The sequence below is a fragment of the Emys orbicularis genome, chromosome 5 (assembly GCF_028017835.1).
Source record: "Emys orbicularis isolate rEmyOrb1 chromosome 5, rEmyOrb1.hap1, whole genome shotgun sequence".
Lineage (NCBI taxonomy): Eukaryota > Metazoa > Chordata > Testudines > Emydidae > Emys > Emys orbicularis.
This window is the reverse complement of record NC_088687.1, coordinates 95,839,422-95,862,050: the sequence shown is the minus strand read 5'-3', so window position 1 is coordinate 95,862,050 and position 22,629 is coordinate 95,839,422. Positions and strand designations below refer to the sequence as shown.

General features: G+C 41.4%; 1 protein-coding gene across 1 annotated transcript in view; it reads left to right on the top strand.

Moving 5' to 3' along the window:
* The first annotated feature begins 3,338 nt into the window (after positions 1–3,338).
* The window catches only part of NIPAL1 (NIPA like domain containing 1), a 31,317-nt gene continuing 12,026 nt past the window's right edge, over positions 3,339–22,629 (top strand). Inside the window, exons 1-4 of the mRNA XM_065405729.1 lie at positions 3,339–3,408; positions 13,370–13,636; positions 14,875–14,931; positions 16,431–16,521. Coding sequence (XP_065261801.1) covers positions 3,339–3,408; positions 13,370–13,636; positions 14,875–14,931; positions 16,431–16,521 — 485 coding nt within the window. The remainder of the gene's footprint in view (positions 3,409–13,369; positions 13,637–14,874; positions 14,932–16,430; positions 16,522–22,629) is intronic.

Below are 22,629 nucleotides of genomic sequence, written 5' to 3'. Positions count from 1 at the left end.
TGAAAGTGGCATCAGACCTGAAACCAGCAATAGCAAGCCCTGGGGTGAAATCCTGGCCACACAGATGTCAAGGGCAAAACGCCCATTGCTTTCCGTGGGGCTCGAATTTCCGTGGGGCTTTGAGGGATTGTAAATTGGGGCCTCACCCCGTTGGAAACCTGCCCATTGCCGATAGAGGGGGCCGTGTGAGGAACTCAGGTCAGGTAAGAACATCCCTCTCAAGCTGGGGCATGGGACCAGACTGTGTGTCCACCCCGAGACCCCTCCCAAACAACCCACGCTCCCGCCTGAGCGGGGAAAGGCGCCAGCATTTGTCCCTCTCCTGCTACAACCCTGCGGTGACGGGAAGTTGCCCTCTGAGCAAGCTCCCCTTTGCCCTGGATTCCTCATGGTCCCGTCACTGTGACACCACAATGAGGCCGGCAGGGGCAGGGTGCTGGCGCCGGCTCCGGCCGCAGCTTCCGCACCTGAGCTGGGAGTGGCTGAGGGAGGTGGGGGCCGGTGCAGGAGGGGCGGGGCGGCCGGGATGAGGCTGTGAGGAGACGCTGCGCCCAACACTCGGTGAGAGCCCAGTAGCATGGGGGAGCCCGTGATGGTACCAGCCCGGGAGCCCTGCCGCGCAGGTCAGTCACACCCGCCCGGGGGCTGTAGCTTGGGAGCGGGGCGCAGTGAAGGGCCGAGAGGGGCTGGGGTGTCTCTGGCTGGTGGCCCGGGGAGGAGGGCGCGCCCGGGTGGCACTGGCCTGAGGGAGGGCAGAGGGGCGCCCTGAGCGGGCAGATGGCTGGAGAGGCGGCGGGCGGGCTGTCTCGGGAGAGAGCAGCCTGTGGGGAGGCGATGGGGAGAAGAGCGCTGACAGCCGGGAAGAGGCGCTGCTGGGCGGAATGGGGCCCGCCCTGGGATCTGTATCTCTACAGCAGTAGCGTACTGACGCTGGTGCGATTTTCCCGGGAACAGAGCAGCCAGCAAATGTAGTGGGGCGATTGAGAAAGATCCTGTCTCTACATTCAGCAAGCAAGGCATACCACTATAAACACTCTCAGTGATACAGCCTGTGCCCACAGGAGTTACTGGTGCAAAAACTGTGCGTGGAGAAATCAAGAGTAGCTAATTTGAGGCTTACCTCTCAGCTGTTTTTGCAGTAGTCACATAATTTAAACAGACTCCCCTCAGTGTACACACACACACACACACACCAGTAGTTAGCACAGAGAGATCAGTAGTTAGCACCCTAGGTCTCTGATCCTGAGTGGGACTTTTGGTTGCTGCTGCAATACAATCATAAATACATTAAAGTGAAGTTCTTCCCTAGAAGATGACTATAAAAATGTCACTTTCACAAATCTGCTCTTTGTGTATTAAAGCACCAAGAGGGTGACATTGTCTATTGGCTCAATTGACATGAGATTGGGTGAAAGTAGCTACTGATACAGTACAATTTCTACAAATATTGAACATATAACTTTATTTAATATCTTAGGGCCTGATCTTACTATCCTTGGACCAAACTCCCAAAACTTCTGGAGGAGAGAATTATTTTACTGAACTAAAATATACTTAATAGGCTCTGCTGTATTGGGCAGTAACTTAGTATCTGGATAAAGCTGACCAAGTCAAGGGTATTCTGCTCCTTTCTCATCTCACCCTTGGGGTTGCCATTTAAAAAAAATGTATAAAAGTTAGCCCATTACAAGATGGCAACATCAGTGTTTCATTATATCAGAGCTGCAGGTGTTTAGTAACTAGTATGGAGAGAAGGATCTTGTAGTGATACTGCCATAGAATGTTAGGCCACACTATCTCTGAGGGAAAGTTGGAACTATTTTTGGAAGCTCTTTAAAATTTCCAGGTTGGGCTTTGTACTCTTCATAAACACTACAGTATTTCAGCCTTATTCCCTGAACAAATGTTTCTTTAAACTGGCTTTTTAGCTTCAACTTTTCTTCCTATTAAAAAAAGAGTAGTCCTATTTGCCCTGCAATGTGCAAATATTATAAACTCTCCACCCCCCCCCCTTTTTTTTTTACATAAAACAAGATGGTAAAGGAAGGAGTTGCATCACTTTTCTTGATCAAAGCTCAAGTAATGTTGAGTGGTTCCAACTGAATTGTGTCAACCAAAGTGAAAATTGCCAGAATTCAGGGCCCTTGTCACTAAGGGAGAAATAAAATGGGGGGAGAGCAGAAGTGAAAGATGACTTCACAGAGGATCCATCTCACCAAAGGTTGAACTGTGTAAGAATACTAATTTGAGGGTCCTGTGATATCTGCACAGTGAAATGAGTGAGGACTTGTGCTGTGAAAAGCTTAGACAAATTTATTTGCATATTTGAAGGTGACCTGTAAAGTTGCAGGAGAAGAGGGAAATTGGGTTTGTACCCTACTTTTTCCATGATGTATAAAAAGAGGCTTGCAAGATGTGTAGCAGTGATTTAAAAATAAAAAAACAACCTTAAAAGTATCAGAAATGCCAATCCATACTTCTCTTCTTTTAGGAGAACATATTGGATGACCCAGGGGTATGACTACACTAGAGCTGGAAGGCGTGAATTTGATCTCGAGGAGATATACCTAGGCTCACTGTGATCAAGCTAGTATGCCAAAAACTGAGCACAGCTGAAGTAGTATCTGCAGCAGGAGGAGCTTGCTGCCCTGAGTTCATACCTATCTGAGATGCTAGGCGTGTACTTGGGGTGGCTAGCCTCACCCACCAGTCATGCCCCTGCAGCTGCACTCAATGGGCTTAAATTGCAGCAAGGGCAGTTTCAGGTTGGACATTAGAAAAAGCTTCCTAAATGTATGGGTAGTTAAGCATTGGAACAAAATACCTAAAGAGGAAATCTGTCTTTGAAGGTTTTTAAGAATAGGTTAGCCAAACATCTGACAGGGATGGTCTAGAGAATACTTAGTGTCTTAGTCCTGCCTCAGTGCAGGGGCCTGGATTAGATGAGCTATGGAGGTTCCTTCCAGGCCTACATTTCTATGATTCTATGCAGTTACACAATTTTACAACTTGTCAAATCTGTAAGACCAGACAATAGAAAACCAGACACTACTACGTAGAAAGAACATGTTAGGGTCAGGGTAACAGTAATAAAGTAGGAGAAGATGTATTTGAATGGGAGTAGAACACTGGGGAGGGAAGGGAAAAGAGGACAAGATTAGTGGAATGGAGGTCTGGCATTTTTTAACTATTAGATACATTTGGATTTTAAAAAATGTTGAAAAAGTATGGGGTCTACAGTGATAAGATATTCTTTGTTTGGTTGCTAACTCAGACAGGTTCAAATACCACTGTTCTATTCTTGGGCATAAGCCCACTCTTCCATTTTATGTAAAATCATGTGCTTGGTGATCATTGCAGCCCTCAAGAACCAGATTCTTTCTGGTGGAGTTAAACACAGGTTAGCAGGTAAATAAACTGAGATATGATTTTGAGTTGAGGTTTGGCTGCTGAAGCCAAGCACCATTTTATTTTTTGTGGCTGCCTCTTTCCACAGCTTTTTCTGACAGTTGAAAAGTTGTCTAGCATATGCATCAGGGTTCCTCTTTCTTTGTTACAGTGCCAGCAAAGATCAGAGGATAAAGTCTTTCTTGTGCAACCTCTGTGGCATCCAGTACATTTTGAATAAAAATCTTTTGCTGTGTCAAGCATAGTTGGAGATCCACACAGACATTTTTAATATGTGGAATAAAAAGTGAGAAATAGTACAGAAAGATTTTTTTTAAATGCCTCAGTTCTTCAAACGATTGCATGTATCCATTATGTGTGCATGTCTCATGGAGCAGTGCTGGAGAGTTTTCCCTAGTAATACCTATAGGGTCGCTATGCCTGCACCCTTATGTTCCTGGTGTTCTGAGCCAAGGGAATAAAATGGCAGAGCTGTTCTGCCCATCCTTCAGTTCCTTCTTACCGTCAGTGGTCAGAGCATGCTGTGAGGTCACTCCTGTGACTATACCATTACAGTTTGTTGTTGCTAGTAGTACTTAGAAAGAAAAGGGGGTCCAAGGACCCAAAATGAATAACACTTTCTTCCTACCTACCTATTGTTCTGACTGTCAGTAATCAGTGGACTTCAGGCTCTGCCCAGCAGGGGAGCCTATCCCAAAGTCCCTTGGTTTCAAACCCTGCTCCAGGTGTCACAGGCTGATGCCTGTGAGTGACTCTCACTCCCACTGCATGAAGTGGTTGGGTGAGGGTCACGTCATGCATAAGTGTTTGATTTGTAGGGGCTTCAAGACAAGAACTAAGGAGCAAAACGAAGAACACCTCAGGTACATCAAGGAGGTCTGGCATCAGAACCCCCTCAGTCAGTTAGGGTTCCTCTTCCTCCATAAGGCTACAACCTGTGAAGAAACTGATTGGCCTCTTGGTAGAGTCCTCACTGAGCATTCAGACTGATAGTGCTTTGCTGAGGCCATCACATGTGGTGTACATGTTGGCTTCCACACTGGGGCCTGCTGTACTGACAGCAACTTCAGGTCTGGTAGCATTTCCATTGTGCCTGCTGCCAACTCAGAGACCAATGGTAACTATTCCAAATCAGTGCATGGTACTGATAGCCAAGAACTCCCTGATGTTGGTGCCAGTACTGCAATAAGTCACAGTCCTAATCTCTGATGATGACACTCTGTACCATTCCACTTGGGCCTTTGGAGTAATTCTACTCCTTCTCAGAGTTTGATGTGGGTCTGATGCTGGCAGACCAGGTGCCAGTTCATGCCAAGGCCCCTAGGCCTCATCTGAACACTGGCCAATACATAGCTGGAAACCAGTCTGACTCACCTGTGTGTTAGTATTATTAAAATAAACATTAGATTTATAAAAATAGGTTTGGTATTTACATAATGCTTGTAGGATGCTGCATATATTCATCTTACTTAATATATGTACCCAGGTCATAAGATTATATTAAGTGTTAGAGGTTTACAATGCAAATGGTATAACTTTCCAAACAGGAAAGCAGCATTAATTAATGTAAAGACTGGCTTTCTAGAGAATGTGTTAGGCCTTGCACACACAAAGGTTAATTGAAGTGAAATGAGCCATTGTGAAACAAAGAACACTTTGTTGATTGCTCCCCCCACAACCATGTAAAAGACATGCATGAGGACTCATCCCATCATCTTGAACTCTGCGGGGAGGGAATAAAAATCCCTGTCAAGAAGAAACTGGGTCTCTATACTGCTTGGACTTGGAGCGGGCAAGGTTTTTAAGTATAAGTAAGGGATCCCCAGCTGCTTAGCCGGAGTTAGCCCTAAAGGACATATAGCAGGATAAGGGGGTCTCAGACCCATTTTGGACCTTTGAATCTTGAACAAGTACATGAAGCAGCTATGGTTCTGTATGGTTTCCCTCACAACTGTTATCCCTTTGTTAGATCCGGGGAGATTGGAATGCTGCCCTCGACTTGAGGGATGTGTATTTCCATGTGATGATCCACCTAAGCCACAGAACCTTTCTAAAGTTTGTTGGACAACGAGACCATTTCCAGCTGACAGTTCTACCTTCTGGCCTATCAGCCACACAGAGGGTTTTTGCCAATTGCGTGGCAGCCCACTTCTGCCACTGGTACACGCTTGCTGATGTGGGGTCACTCCCGTCAGCAGATGGAGGAAATTATCCAAACATGGTCTATTTACATGCTTAGGACTGGAGGCGAACAAAGAGAAATTGATCTTTGCACCCCATAGAGAAAATAATTTATTGGGGCAGTCCTGAATTCAACCTTAACCAGGGCTTTTCTAGTGCTACCAAGGTTACTATCTATACAAGGCCTCTGTGCTTCCTTCAAGGGACATCCCCAAACCTCAGTGAAGAACTGCCTCAGGATCCTGGGGCATATGGCAGTGTGCACTTATGGGACTCCTTGTCTGTATGCCAGGCTGCATCTCAGAGGGTTATGGATGTGGCTCAAGTTGGTGTAGCCCCTCAGGCACATCACCTGGACAGACTAGTATGTATCCAAGACACGGTCCTATTATCCCTGAATTAGAGGACCAAGACAGTGTTTGCAGGTGGGGTCCCCTTCTCCCCACCCTTTCCCTCATGACTTTGGTAGCAGAGGCTTCAGTCATGGGGTGGGAAGTGTATCTGAGAGATCTGCAAGCTCAAGTCTTGTCCACTCAGGAGGCTGGGCTGTATATAAACATTTTAGAGTTCCAGGCAATCACCACAGTGCACCATCAGTTTCTGTCTCATGTGCAGGGCAGAACTATCCAGATACTTCCTGGATACCAACAGGACAGCAATGTTCTGTGCCAACAAGTTGGGGAGAGAGCAGGGGTGCCAGCAGGCAGTCAGGCTTTGGCACTTCTGCATCTGGAATTCCCTGACTCTCATCAGACCTACTGGTAGTTCAAAATTGATTAGTGGACCTGCTGAGCAGGTTGCTCAGCTTGGATCATGAACGGTGTCTCGACATGGCTATTCAAAGATCAGTACTTCAAGTAGGGGGGAGCCCCAAGAGTGGACTTATTTGCAAACCTGTTAGAATAGGAAATACCCTCTTTTCTATTCTAGGGCAGCCATAACCCCAAATCCACCTTGGAAACGTTTCTCTTCCTCTGAGATAGGCGCCTGCTCTATGCCTACCATTCAGCGTTGCTGATTCCCAAGAGCATTTTTAAGCTGAAGCAAGAGGAAGGCAAAATGATATTCATTGCACCAGCGTGGGCAAGGCAGCCATAGTTAGGCCACACCCTAAATTTCTCTCCAAAGTAGCATCAGATTTCCACCTCAACCAGTCAGTATATTACCAGTCTTCTTTCCAAAGCCACATGGTTATAAAGATTAACAAAAGCTCCACACTTTGGATGTTCACTGAGCCACTGGCCACTTATCTAGATAGAATAGCCCTTTTGGGTCATTTCACAGCTGCTTGTCTCCTAAGTAGAAAGAATGATAGGGAATCCTGGAACAGCACAATGACTGTCCATGTGGATCACCAGCAGTAATGTCATGTGCTATAATATGAAGGGCATCGCACCTCCTGAAAAGCACTCTGTACTTTCAGCCATTGTACTTTCAGCCATAGCACACTCAGCCACCACGGTGTTTGTGAGAAATGTCCCTGTTGTGAACATCTGCAGAGTGGCACTATGGTCTTCAGTGTATGCTTGTGCTAAACATTATCTGTTTACCACCGCATCAAGAGAAGAAGCAACTGTAGGGAAAGCAGTCCTGTAGTCCCTCTTCTGATGAGACTCCTAGCCCCACTTCTATTGGAAACTGCTTGGGAGTCATCTACTGTGATGGACATATGCAATCACTCGAAGAATTAAAAATGGTTACTCACCTCTCCATAATTGTTTTCTTTGAGATGAGTTGCATATATCCATTACATGACCCGCCCTCCTTCCCCAATGCATCAGTCTTTCATCTAAGAGTCTGGTAGGAAGGTACTGAGGGATGGGCAAAGTGGCTCTGCCCCTTTCTACCTTCAGGTTTGATAACAAGGGACATCAACGCACAGGCATAGCCGCCCCTATGGGTACTGCTAGGGAAAACTCTCTGGCACCAGTGCACAAGACATGCACACATGTAGTGTAATGGACAAATGCAACACATTCCTAGGAACAACAGTTAAGAGAGGTGAGAAACCATTTCTTCTTCAACTTTGTTCCACTCTCTCCCACTTTTTTTTCCTGCCCTCATTGTTGCTTTTGTAGTAGTTTTAACGGTTTCCTACTTTGATTTGACCAGCTTGGATGTGCAGTGCTTACTGAGGCTGTGCTTCCCTTTACTGATAAAGAATGCCACTTCTGCTGATCGATATCAACCCACAGACTCTATTAAAAATGTTCTGACTTTTTTTTACCTCCCAGCTGATTACTGTCTTTTTTTTTTTTTTTTTCCTTAATTCAAAATAAAGAGCATTCTTCTTCAATGGCTTTTACTTTTTTCCATACAGCGTGTTCAAAGCTGTGGATCAAAATCCAGATAGCAAAAGGACCCGCCCAGCAGCCTTTGTTGGTTAGATACTGTATGTAGTTGTGAAACTGAATATTAAGAACCCAATCCTGAAAACCAGTGGTTTTCAACCTTTTTTCATTTGTGGACCACTAAAATTTTTTGAATGGAAGTGTGGACCCCTTTGGAAATCTTAGACATAGTCTGCAGACTCCCAGGGGTCTGTGAACCACAGGTTGAAAAGCACTGCTGTAAACACTAATACTCAATGCTCAACTTTACATGTGAGTGCCCACATGTGTAAGCGTCTATGGGATTGGGATCTAAATTTGTATTCACTTCTCACAATGACACTAAACCTTTAGTCTTGCATTGTTTTATGATTAAGTCATCACTTTCAACTTAACTAATATAAACATTACCTGTATCTGAATAAACAGATACTGGCAGTATACCTGACCTGTACAAAGTACAATAAACAATTGTATGTGGCAGTTAGCAGTCCATTTCCTGTATGTACAGGAAAAGGGTTGAAGAATGGATGAAAGGATAGAGGAACAGGAAAAGAAACTTTTGTATATGAGCAAATGAGGCCCCTCTCCTGAGTTATCTACCTCTTTCTCACCTTACAGGGATTTTTAAAGTTTTATTAAAAAAAAGTATCTATCCTGTTATTTTCACTTAGTCTTTCTACATTTGTTGTTTTTTAAACTTGTTTTTTTTTAAAAAAAAATCATGTTAATATCAGCACAAGTAAGTCATGTTACAATTAGCTCTAACAAGCAATCTTACAAGCTGTAACATTCTTTTCCAATGGCTGAATTTTGATTTGTTGCCTGTAAGATGATGGAATATATTTTGTTTCTTTCCAAATTTCCTCTCTTACTTGTGCTGTTATTCTAGTTTGATTTCCTTTTCCCATTTAGGCAAGTTAGGCATCAAACTGGTCATGTAAATCTAAAATCCTGTTTTTTGAACATAGGATTGTTAAATAATATTAATAAGGCTATTTTAATATGTTTAAACTCTACCAGCTTCTAAACAACAAGCAAATCTGATGTACAAACTTCTGTTCAATCAATTTTAAAATTAAATAGTTAAATCCATAGACTTTCAGGTGGGTTGGCTTAAAAGAAAAAAAATCCTGGTCTAGCCCAATTTAATGTTATGGTTCGAAAGGAGGGAAATGCTATTAATGATTCATAGTTTAAGGACAGAAGGGACCATTAGACCATCTAGTCTGGACTGTACATCACAGGGCATTAAATTTCACTCAGTCACCCAGTATTGAGCCTGAAGGCTTGTTTGGCTAAAGTATAGCATATATTAGGCTAAAGCATATCTTCCAGAAAGGCATTCAGTCTTGATTAGAAGACATCAAGAGATGCATAATCCACCACTTCCCTTGGTAGTTTGTTCCAATAGTTAATCATCCTCACTGCTAAAAATTTGTGCCAAATTTCTTATTTTAATTTGTCTGGCTTCATCTTCCAGCCATTGATTTTTGTTGTCTTTCTCTTCTAGATTAAAGTGACCTTTAGTACCCAGTATTTTCTCCCCATGTAGGTACTTATCGACTATAATCAACTCATTTCTCAACCTTCTTTATGGTAAACAGAACAGAATGAGCTCTTTAAGTCTCTCCCAGTAAGGCATATTGAATCATTTGGGTGGTTCTTTTCTACACCATCTCTAATTTTTCAGTCTCCTTTTTAAAACGTGGACACCAGGGCCCAGATCCATAGAAGGTCTTAAGCCAGGGGTCAGCAACCTTTCAGAAGTGGTGTGCTGAGTCTTCATTTATTCACTCTAATTTAAGGTTTCGCGTGCCAGTAATACATTTTAATGTTTTTAAAAGGTCTCTTTCTATAAGTCTATAATATATAACTAAACTATTGTTGTATGTAAAGTAAACAAGGTTTTTTAAATGTTTAAGAAGCTTCATTTAAAATTAAATTAAAATGCAGAGCCCCCCGGACTGGTGGCCAGGACCCAGGCAGTGTGAGTGCCACTGAAAATCAGCTCACATGCCGCCTTCGGCACGCGTGCCATAGGTTGCCTACCCCTGACTTAAGCATTACAACACTGAGTGTTGCAGCACTTAACTTTTAGACACTTAAAAAAATCACAGGAACAACACGGCAATTCACAAAGCCTGAATTAAGCAGGCAGTCTCCCTATAAGTGAAGGGGGAGAGGCTTGTGCTACCACACTGAAAATAGCTGTGTAAACATTACAGTTTGGGCTCTGAAGCCTACTCTTCTCCCTAGAAGGGATTTGAACAGGGATCTGCCTGTTTTTAGCTTTCCTTATCAATTTTCTGCACTTCATAAATTCTAATTTATATTGATTGCTACCTATTTCTCTTTTTCGCCACTTGTTATATCTTGCTTTTTTATTTCTAATTGCTGCCTTCACTTTGCCACTGAATCTGGATGGGCTTTTAGCCAAAGTTGTTCTCTCTTCATTATGGAATTGTGGCTTTTGGCATCTAATAAACTCTTCTTAAAGAACCCCCAATTTTTATCACATTTTTCTGTCTAATTTTTTTTCTCACAATCAGTTTTGCTCATAATTTTCTTCAGCTTTGGGAAAGTAGCCAACTGATAAAATGACATAAATGAATATAATAACAATTGGGCTTTCTTCATCTAATTTAAAAGTTGAGAAGTGGGGAATAAATTGCTTAATTTCATTAAATCATAGTAAATTTTAGGTCTCTTACAAATTAAGCAAAAAGTGTTTCATTATAAACAGTCTAGCATTAATTTAAAGAGAAATGAATTAGCTAGATAACAGCTACTACACATTAGAATTTTATAATAGGATGAGCAAAAGTAATTTTCCATAATTTTGTATGAAAAATAAGGATCCATCAGCATAAAAATGTCTCTGTTCTTTTAAAGAGGGATCTGCTAATGATACGCTCTCCTAGTTTAACATCTGCTGGAAGTTTTCAGCAGACTGGAAAATGATTAGTTCCTTGCCAGCATTGAACTATAGTGGATGTTTTTGTTCTTGGTCCTAGAAATGATTCACTGTTTGACATCAGCAAAGCAGAAGTCATATTTCTGTCTTGTATTTGATTTCTGAATGGTCAATAACAGATCAAATTTGAATTCTAATATAGCACTTACGTTAGGTGCACACTAATGTATGACCTTGACAAAGATGATCTGAAAAAAGTACCTTTCTAAAACAATATATAAAGCAAGCAGCTTCTAGGGTGACCAAGAGCACTGAAATAGAGCATGTGATACTCTTGAGCTTGTGTAGTACTGTTGATTCTTAAACCTGCGCAACTGTGGCTGATGCCAGTTTGAAAAGTAGGATTAACAGTTTGAACTAACTTGAGGCTAGTAGGTCAGGTAGTAAATGCTTAAACATTCATTAATATAACATGATTAGCTGAAATCTGAGAGCAATAAGATAACTTAAGGATGAAGTGGCAGCTTAACTCAGAAATTCTTTACTGTTGTCATGAGCTTTAAGTCAAAGCTTGATGCCTGTATTTATGTGTGAGGAGGCATATTCGTGGCAAATGCATATGGCTACTTTTTAAATGTCCAGTAGTGGGGACATTAAAGGAACTAGATGCGATTCAGAGACCCATTTTAATGAATGTAAAATACTCCTTAAAAGAAGCCTATCAGTTGGATCTGGTAAGATTACTCCATCTGTCTGACTTTTTCCCCCTCAGTCTAATCTTCCTTCTTCCCACTGCCAGCATTAGATCACTAGCGGTGGGTAAAAGAATACTGATGCATACTGAGTCACTAAGAAATCATGACTATATGATGTTTCTTTCCCCAGCCCTCAAAGGACCTTTTGATTTATATAGTGGCACTTCTTTTTGCACACATTTTTAAACTTAGATCAGAAATCATAACTGCCTTGATATTAATATCTATCTTCGCAATTGCTCGCTGGCACATACTGTGATTCCAACTTCCCTTCATACACTTTATGATCTTACAAACTCAACAAAGGTTTGATTTGATAAATGAAAGACATTTTTCATGGTAGTCATTGAGAAGGAATAGTTTTGTTCACATGGGAGCCTCCTACGCTGACCTAAGTGACTTAATATATTTGGAATGATTAAAAGTTCATTGTTAGATGATATGAAAGTTGTTCATGGGTGGGAAACTAAAGAATCAACTGAAAACTGATACAGATAGATGTCATTCTCTTTGGGTAGGAGTTCTTTTGACAATGGTATATTTCTTTTGAGCCTCTGCTAAAAAGAGAGTTTACTGTCCATTTATAGGTGCTTATACTATGTGCCTTTGTACCTAAACAGGGGTGTAGATATTGCTTCAGAATGGGGAGTAACCTGAGACACCCTTCAGTAAGGCCAACGCTTATTAAAATTACACTTGATTACAGGTCAGGAGAGATCATCTGAACATCCACTCAGTGACGGTTCAAATAGGGATTTTTCTTTAATGGATCACAGACACTGTGCATCCTTAACATGTTCAGAGTTTTGTCTCATTATTTTACATTATCCAAAGTACCCAGTGGATGTCAATATTGCTTCTAACAAATACAGCTTGCTGTAAATGAACTGTATTTGGCATTCCAAAAATCTTTAACAAATAAAATGGACTTAGCATCATTGTAAAAAGACAAAGTTATGGACCATGTGTGATTAATACCTCTCCTTCCATCACTCTGCCACTCCCCCGCCGCCCCCGCCCAAAATCCTGACCATTTGTAGTTTTTCTTATGGCTCTTGTTCCATACATTTACTTGAAAAAAACAATAATAAAAAAACCCACCCCAAAATAAACTGGTGTTAAATTACCAGAAAACAAAATTAAAAAAACAGGGCTACCATTTCAGTCCTGTAGGGTATGTTTACACTGCAATTAGACACCCCCGGCTGGCCCCTGCCATCTGATTTGGGCTCACAGGACTAGAGCTAACAGGCTGTTTAATTGAGGTGCAGACAGTCCGGCTCAGACTGCAGCCCTGGCTCTGGGATCCTCCCACCTCGCAGGGTCCTAGAGCCCTGACTGCAGCCCAAGCCTGAAGGTCTATAGCACAGTTACACAACTCCTTAGCCTGAGCCCCATGAGCCTGAATCAGCTGGCATAGGCCAGATGCAGGTTTTTAATTGCAGTGTAGACATACCTGTAGTAGTTACCTGTGGAGTCCTCCTTACACCACCTGCTGGAAAACGTGATTGGCCAGCAGCCTCCAGCCCTCCCCAATTCTTTTCCTAAGGGTGGAGCAAGTCAAGCTGCAATTAAACTTTTGTTAGTGGCCTGTTAGTGCCCATTCACCCAGGTCACAATTTATTACAATTACTTTTATATATAAAATACCAATATGAGGACTAGATGGTTTTCTAAATGCTGTGTATCATGCTTTCTACATTTGTTTTTGTCGTGCATCTTACAGAGGAAAAGTCTTTTTTTTTTTTTTTTTTTCCCCCCCTCACTCTGTTCCCCAGGTGCTGTTCTTTCTTTGGTTTGCCGTGACTCTTATGAAGCATGGTGCCAGATCATCAATGTGTCAGAAACACAGGCCCCTTTCTTTACCTATCCAGTCAACCATTCCAATGAAACAAACCTGAGTGTTTCCACATCTGCGGGAAGCAAATATAGGCTCTATGTGGGTGTGGCCCTGGCAATAAGTTCCAGTATTTTTGTTGGCTCCAGCTTTATACTGAAAAAGAAGGGCCTTCTGCAACTGGCTGACAAGGGAGTCACCAGAGCTGGTAAGAAATGTTTACTTGCTTATCTTTGACAGAAAGAATCAATCTATTTTTTTTTTTTTATCATAAACCAGCAAGTTCAAGGTTAAAGCCAACTGATGTTTTCAGTAGTTGACTACAGGTAATACTGGATTTAAGAACCTTTAGGGGGATGCAGATGGCAGTGGGTTTTATGTGTAACCAAGGTATTTCTAATGCATCCACCACAATAATATCTAGGCGCCAGATAAAAAGTTCTTTCTCTGCCCCACTCCCAAAAAAGATTTTTGCTGTTTCTTCCCTTTCAGTATGAGTGAGGGAAACACTTGAGTTATGATAATACAGTTATAAAAGTAGGTGTTTGAATACGTGCCTAACTTGTGGATTTGCAGGATGTGGAATTAGAGCAGTCTGAAGAGAACTGAACTCTACTTTTGTAAATTAAGAGCTATCAGGACAAGTCACTTCAAAACGAATATTAATAAAAACTTACCAGCTAACTTGCTGGCAATATTTTTAACAACTGTGTAGTACAGGAATTATCTCTACAGTAAGAGTGAGTTGGCCCATCAAAGTCAATAGGAATAGAATTAGACTAGTTTGACGTGCTTTTGAAAATCCCACCATGCTGGTATTAGAATTATCACTTAAATCCTTTTTTGAAGGTTTTGAGTTTGTTTTGGTTTGCTATTTTTCTTTTGTTTGCAATGTTTCCTGCAAAATATTATACCCTACCATTCTGGATGTTCTCAGTATTTGAGGAAAAATGGATTTCCCAATATATAACTTGTTTGTATTTTGGATGAAAAAGCTTTGGATAGCTGTAGCAGCTTTACTTTTTATGTAAAAAACCAAGTTTTATGGAACTTTAAGCATGTTCCAGATGCATCTTGGTATAGATAGCTATGTAGGCTCTGATGTAGCAAATAACTTAAACATATGCTTTACTTTAAGCATATGAGTAATCCTAATTAATGAAGTCTTATTATCCCTTCATGCGTCTACTGAAAGTTCATGTTCAAGATACAGGACTTGAAATAATAGAATTTAATATTAAACAATTATATTTTTAAGAATAACTCAAAATTAGGTGTAGCTGACTCTCTCCATATCCCCTACAGACTGAGCATTGCACATGCAAATTTAACTATTTAAATTTGAATAAGTTTTATAATCTGTAGAATTTGAAATATTTATTACAAATCTGAATTTTGAAGCATCATTTTAACTTTTTTTTCTAATATTAAAAATTATTTTTTCAGGACAGGGTGGATATTCTTACTTGAAGGAATGGCTCTGGTGGGCAGGATTACTTTCAAGTGAGTCACAGTAAAAATGTTTCTACCTTTCTCTGCTAAACTACATCTAAAACAGAGCAATGTGTGTAACTTTAAAAGGGGTGTGTGGCAGGGAGGACTAGGTCCGGAGGCCCCAGCTAAAGGCCTTATGGCCCTGCATCACCCTGCCCCAGAATAGAGCAGTGAGAAATCCTCCAGGCAGCCTAGAGTGGCTGCAGAAGAGTGGCCAATCAGAGGGGCTGCTGCAGCAACCAATAAGGGGCCAGAAGGGCCCTATATAAGAGAAGCAGCAGAAAAGTTCACTTCTTCACTGAGGAGTGAAGACTGGGTGACTGGCTGGCTGAACAGAGCAGCAGTACTGTGGATAGCTCACTGTGGAGAGCTCACAGCAGACAGGACTGAAGCCCAGGGAAGGTTTTTGAAGACTGTGTTCCTGGCTTGTGGGAAGAGCAGCAGGACCAGCAGAAGGTCAGTGCAGGCAGGCTGAAGCCCAGGGGGACTGAGCACAGTACCTGGCCAGGTCAGCAAGGATACCGAGATGGGCTCTGCTGGTCTGGCTGAAGACTGAGCCCAGGGAGGCCTGCTGAAACACCACCAGCTGCCTAAGAGCTGTGACCCCATACCAGGGCTGTGATAAGAACTCAGGACTGTGTACTCCGGGGGGGGGGACAGCGTGCGCAGCTTGGCCGGAAGGCTGAGCTGCTGAAGACCAGCCGAGAGAACCAGTAGCTGGGGGGATGCTTGAGAGGCAGGCCCCATCCTTATGTAAGACCAAAAAAAGAAAAAGCAGGCTCACGCCTAACAGAAAGAAAGGGGGCCATCAACAAGAGGTGGGTGCCCCCTGTGAAAAGGACAGTGATTGCAGGTATAGTGGCCAGAGAAAAGGGGCGCCCACAAGAGGCGCGTGCTGACCCTGTTACAGGGTGTTGAAATTTTTAATAAAAAGACTTCAAGGGAAAAAAAGACAACCTTTTTCCCCTGCCAAAGACCTCTATGCCAAATTTCATTCTGGTACCCAGGATTCCTCAGCTTCATGAAGTACCCTTTTTGCTTTCCAAAACTCTTTTTTGCATCTTGAGGAATAAAGAGTTTTCTTTAGTGACTAGTTGAGGTAACTTTGAGGCTTGTTTGACTTTTGTTCTCTTCCCTCCTGCCCCCAATTCTGTTAAACAAACCTAGGAATGCAAACTGGAGTTGCATGGAAAGAAGAAAATAGCAGTACGTGGAAAAGCTCTCCTCCCTGCTACCATTACTGTTACATTTTAATATACCAATACAGTACTTTGAAAATTGTTCCTGTGTGTGCATTAACTCTGTAATATCTTTATTTTGGTTATGTCCAGCAGTGATTGGTAGATATATATAATTTTGAATACATTTGGACATTAGTGTAGATAATAAGAAATATTATTTTACTACCTACCTTTCTTGTCAAACATCTTATCTTCTGTCTAGTGCCCATCATCTTAACACTTCTAACAGGTTTTTTTTTTTCTGTACTAATATTGTTTCTTTTCTAGTGGGAGTAGGGGAGGCTGCCAACTTTGCTGCCTATGCCTTTGCACCTGCAACCTTGGTTACCCCATTGGGTGCACTGAGTGTTCTTATAAGGTTAGTATGAGTCGAAAGCAGCCACTGAGAAGTGAGTCTCTTACTATATGAGAAAATACTGTTTTTATTGCACAGAGAGTAGTTTTAAAAGAAAACTGTATGGCAAATCCAGGTCAAAATTTGGCTCATAAATTACAAGGCCAGAAGGGACCATTGGGATCATCTAGTCCAGTGGTTCTCAAACTTTTTTTTGCAGACCACTTGAAAATTGCTGAGGGTCTTGGCGGACCACTTAATAATCTTTCCAAATGTTGTTTGTACCGTTAGCTAACTATTGAAAAGTGTCTTGGATAAAAGCGCCATATTAAAAAAAAACTTAATAATAATTACTGTTTTTTTTATTCTACAAATAAAAGCACACAACTCCTGTTTTAATATCAGTAGTCTTACCTTTCTAATGCGATGGATGTGCCTTCTCTCCCCTGCCGCAGCAGCCCCTGAGCTGGGGCTGGGAAGGAGGGGGAGGTCTCTCCCCGGCAGTCGCAGCCCTGGAGCTGGGGAAAGTTGCCTCTTTCTCTGGCCACCGCAGCCCTGCACGTCCCAAATTCCACCCCCCATCCCCTCTTCTCACCCCATTGCCCCTCCCACCTACCCCCTCTTCCTGCCAAAGCCACCACGTCATTTTATATGTGTGTCTTTTCCAGGGTCCAGGCACCTAATTAGTGGAGCCGTGCAGGCGTGACTCGACTAATTAGGTGGCCCTTCATTCTCTCACGTGCAGCCGCCCAGGTGTGCACCTTAGAGGGAACTCTCCACAGACCACCTGAATGGAGCTTGCGGACCACTGGTGGTCCACAGACCACAGTTTGAGAACCTCTGACTAGTCTGACTTCCTCTATAACACAGGCCATAGCACTCCTCCCGTATATTTCCTAGAGCATGTTTTTTTAGAAAAAACATCCAGTCTTGATTTTAAAATTGTCAGTGATGAAGAGTCCACCATGACTCTTGGTAACTTGTTCCAATGATTAATTACTCTCACTGTTAAAAATGTACACCTTATTTCCAGTCTGAAATTTGTCTAGCTTCAACTTCCAGCCACGGGATTGTGCTATCTATACCTTTCTTTGCTAGATTGAAGAGCCTGTTATTAAATATTTGTTCCCAGATACGTACTTATCGAGGATGTAATCATGTCACCCCTGAGTCTTCTCTTTGTTAAACTAAATAGATTGAGCTCTCTGAGTCTGTCACTATAAGGCCCACTGTAATCAATCTCATGGTTCTTCTCAGAACCCTTGCTTTTTCCCTTTGTCTTCTGATAGAAATGATCCCTTTGTTTAACTGAATTTACTTCGAGTGGGGGAGAGAGAATAACAACTTTTTTTTTTTTTTTAAACAAAATAGATTTGTGCTTACCTATTGGCTTTCCAGCATCCGATAAACAATATTTCCAAATCACTGCACACTAGTGGTGTTAATAATGCTAGTACATATTGGTGGGAACGCTGTTAGGTTTTTGTTTCTCCACCCCAAATGTTTAATAACTATTTAATAACTGAAATGCTTTAAATGTTTCTCCCTATTTTTTAGTTTTGACAAATAATAAATTTATTTAAAAAATGAAATATAAGATCTGTCACTTCAAAATGTATTTCTAAAACTTTTTCCTTTTCATGGTGGGGTTATTTTTTATTAAAGTAATATGCTCCTGTAGTTCCTTATCAAATCAGCTTAGGCAATGGAAAAAAAGGAAATTGGAGCTTTTTATTATGTTCATTAAAATTCATGTCTTTGCCATATGAAGAAATAAATAACTCCCAATTACTTAAGCAAATACATAATCAAGGCTGTCCTTAGAGCACAGGAGATACTGATTGCAGTTATGACAAATTCTCCCCCATCTGGTGGTGGCATCTTCATGGCATTTAGTGGCAAGGGCCAGAATTGGCCTATTGTCTTTAAATTTAGCTGAACACTTTTAAATTCCTGAAGATATAGGATTATAAACAAGTTTTCAGTTAAAAGGCTGTAAATTCACTATTAAGAATAATTAAGCAGGATTGGTGTCTGCCCCAGGTGGATGCACAGAAGAGTCCAGTGGCAAGAGAAATCATTTCAGTGCAAACTTAACATGTAGTTTGCACTGGAAATGTCATGTGCACCCAAGTGATTCAGTAGATTGTTTTACTAACTTTCAGAGACTATATTTGTGAGGTCTCCAGAGCAGAATTTAAGGCTAGTTATCAGTGATCTAGAAGAAAATACAAAATCACTGCTGATAAGGAATGCACAAAGATTGATGGAGTAGTAAATAATGATGACAGGGCAGTCATACAGAGCAATCTGGATCTTTCGATAAGCTTGGTACAAACAGAATGTGTTTTAATACAGCCAAATGCAAGATCATACATCTAGGAACAAAGAATGCAGGCCATACCTACAGAATGGGGAACTGAATCCTGGAAAGCAATGACTCTGAAAAAGATTTAGGTATCTTAGGCCATGTCTACACTACAGACGTCTGATAGCATCGCTACATTAGTCAGCGGTATGATCTCAGACCACATAGCTGTGCCGGCAGAAGTCCCTAATATAAACACAGCTATATTGGCAAAGCTGTACTGTTACCTGTGTAGTTTGTTTTGCTCAAGTGTAGAGGAGAAATATGCTTTTACTATATCAGAACAAAGCGCAGCTTTACCAGAATACCTTCGTCCACATTAGGAGCACTTTGACAACATAAAATATAGAGAGCTAGTGCAATCCCAGTATGTGAAAACAAAGAAGTAATGAGTAGGGATGTGGCATTGGTAGACCAATACTAGAATACTGCATACAGTTCATATGTCCATGATTTAAAAGAGGTGAAAACATTAGAAGGTGCTAAAAAGAGCCACAAAAATAATCTGAGGGCTGGAGAAAATGTGTTACAGCGAGAGGCTTAGAGCTCAATCTTTTTTAGCTTATTCAAAGAAACTTGAGAGGTGAAAAAGAGAGAAGGAAAGAAGAAATGGGACTGTTAAACACTGAGGACAGGGTGGATATTAAAGATAATCTAGGTCTGACCAACACCTAAATGAATACTTTGCTTTGGTTTTTAAATAAGGGTAATGAGCTGGGGGCAATGGCAGGATGGTTAATGGGAACAGGGATATAGGGGAAAAAATGCTCTGGAAAACTACAGGCCCATTAATATGACCTCAGTTGTATGCAAGGTCTCAGAACAGATTTTGAAAGTGTAATTAAAGACATAGAGGTAAACAGTAATTGGGATGAAATACAACATGGTTTTACAAAAGGTAGATCGTGCCAGACCAATCTGATCTTTCTTTGAGAAGATAACGCATTTTTTAGTCAAAGGAAATGCAGTAGATCTAATCTACCTGCATTTCAGTAAAACATTTAATACAGTTCCACATGGAAAATTATTAGTGAAATTGGAGAAGTTGGATAAAGAACTGGTTAAAGGAGAGACTACAACAGGTCATGCTGAAAAGTGAACTTTCAGGCTGGAGGGAAGCTACTAGTGGAATTCCTCAAGGATCAGTGTTGGGGCCCACTATTATTTAACATTTTCATGAATGACCTTGACACAAAAAGTGGGAATGTGCTAATAAAATTTACAGATGACATGAAGTTGGGAGATAATGCCAGTATGGAGGAGGACTGGAATATCATACAAGAAGATTTTGATAACCTTGAAAACTGGAGAATTAGAAGTGGGATGAAGTTTAATTAGTGCAAAGTTCAAGGTTGTGCACTTATGGACTAACAACAAGAATTGTTGCTATAAATGGGATACATCAGTTGGAAGCAATAGAGGAGAAGAAAGACCTAGGTGTATTGGTCGATCACCGGATGACTGTGAGCCACCAATGTGATGTGGCCATGAAAAAGACTAATACAATTTTAAGCTTTATTAGGCAAACTATTTCCAGTAGAGATAGGAACATGTTATTACCATTATACAAGGCACTGGTGAGACCTCATCTTGAATACTGTGTGCAATTCTGGTTTCCCGTTTAAAAAAGATTAATTAAAACTGGAACAGGTGCAGAGAAGGGCTTCTTAGAAGATCAGAGGAATAGATTACATCTTCACACAACGCACAGTCAACCTGTGGAACTCTTTGCCAGAGGATGTTGTGAAGGCCAAGAATATAACAGGGTTAAAAAAAAAAAAACCAACTAGATAAATTCCTGGAGGATTGGTCCATCAATGGCTATTAACTAGGATGGGCAGGGATGGTGTCCCTAGCCTCAGTTTACCAGAAGCTGGGAATGGGCGACAAGGGATGGATCACTTGATGATTACCTGTTCTGTTCATTCCCTCTGAATTGGCATTGGCCACTGTCAGAAGACAGGATCCTGGGCTAGATGGACCTTTGGTCTGACCCAGTATGGCCATTCTTATGAAAATCTCCCTTACAAAAGGAGATTTAATGAGCTTGGCTTGTTTAGCCTAACAAAACAAAGGCTGAGGGGAGATATGGTTGCTCTTTATAAATACATCAGTGGGATGAACACCCAGGAGGGAGAGGAGCTATTTCAGTTAAGGGCCAATGTTGGCACAAGAAGAAATGGATATAAGGTGGCCGTCAATAATTTTAGGCTTGAAATTGGACAAAGGTTACCATGAGAGAAATGAAGTTCTGAAACAGCCTTCCAAGTGCAGTAGTGAAGGCAAAAAAAAAAAAAAAACTGTTTCCAGACTGAGCTTGATAAGTTTATGGAGGGGGTGGTATGATGAGGTTGCCTACAATGTCATATGGCCCATCTGTGACAGCTATTAGGACTATCTCCAATGGCCAGAGATGGGATACTAAATGGGGAGGGCTCTGAGTTACTACAGAGAATTCTTTCCCATGTGTCTGGCTGATGGGTCTCACCCACATGCTCAGGATCACCATATTTGGGGTTGGGAAGGAATTTCCCCCCAAGTCAGATTGACAAAGATCATAGGGCTTTTTTGCCTTCCTCTGCGCCGTGGGGCACAGGTCACTTGCTGGTTTGAACTAGAATAAATGGTGGATTGTGTGTAATTTAAGTCCTAAATCAAGATTTGAGGACTTGAATAATTCAGCCAGAGGTTATGGGTTTATTACAGGAGTGGGTAGGTGAAGTTCTGTGGCCTGCAATGTGCAAGACATCAGACTAGATTATCATGATGGTCCCTTTTGGTCTTAAAGTCTATGAGACTTGATTACAGGGAGAAAATATTGGTTACTAAAGGGCTCTTTAATTGATCAAAGAAAGGCATAACAAAAACCAATGGCTCAAAGTTAAAGCCAAACAAATTCAAATTAGAAATAAGTCACAAATTATTATCAGTGAGGATGATTAATCATTGGAAGAAGGTAGCTACCAAGGGTAGTAGTGGATTCTGCATGTCTTGATGTCTTCATATCCAGACTGGATGCCTTTCTGGAAGGTATGCTTTATTCAAAGCCAAATTACTTGAATCAGGGTAAGAATAAATGGGTGAAATTTAATGGCCTGTGATATATCGGAGATCGGACTAGATGATCAAATTGTTCCCTGTGGCCTTAAAATCTAGCAATTATTATATCCGTTTTCTTAGCTTCCAGTTTCTGTATAACCATACGCTTCTCGATTTGCTTGTTTGCATTAGTGTGTACATGAAACAAGCTGTTGTGTTCATGTAATACACATTTTGCAATTGTCTAATATTGTATCACTTCATCTAGTTATGATGATTCAAAATTGTATAACTAATTAATATATTGTAGTCTGCAACCATACCATTTTGGCCCATGATCCTGTTGGATCTGACAAGCTTAGAAGCATCAGGCTGTCAGTACTTGGATGGGAGACTCCAGGGAATATTTAAGTGATACAAGAAGTGATTAAGTAGGTGATGGTTTTCCTGCCAAATCAGTATTGTACTAGTTCCTCAGCATTGTGTTGGGAAGGCACTGTGGTGGTGGAAGAAGAGATCCTGGTCACTGGTAATCACATGAACGTTAAATGATCCCGTGGCACTTTATGTAAGAGTAGAGATGCTTGACTCTCTGACCTGGCCAGATTCCAATTCAGTTAATTACATTCCATTTACCTAAAATGCCCCCTTGCCATTTCAACTGTATCATATCACTTTCTGTCCAAATTTATTGTAAATGTCATTGTGCATGCACAGTTTCAGAA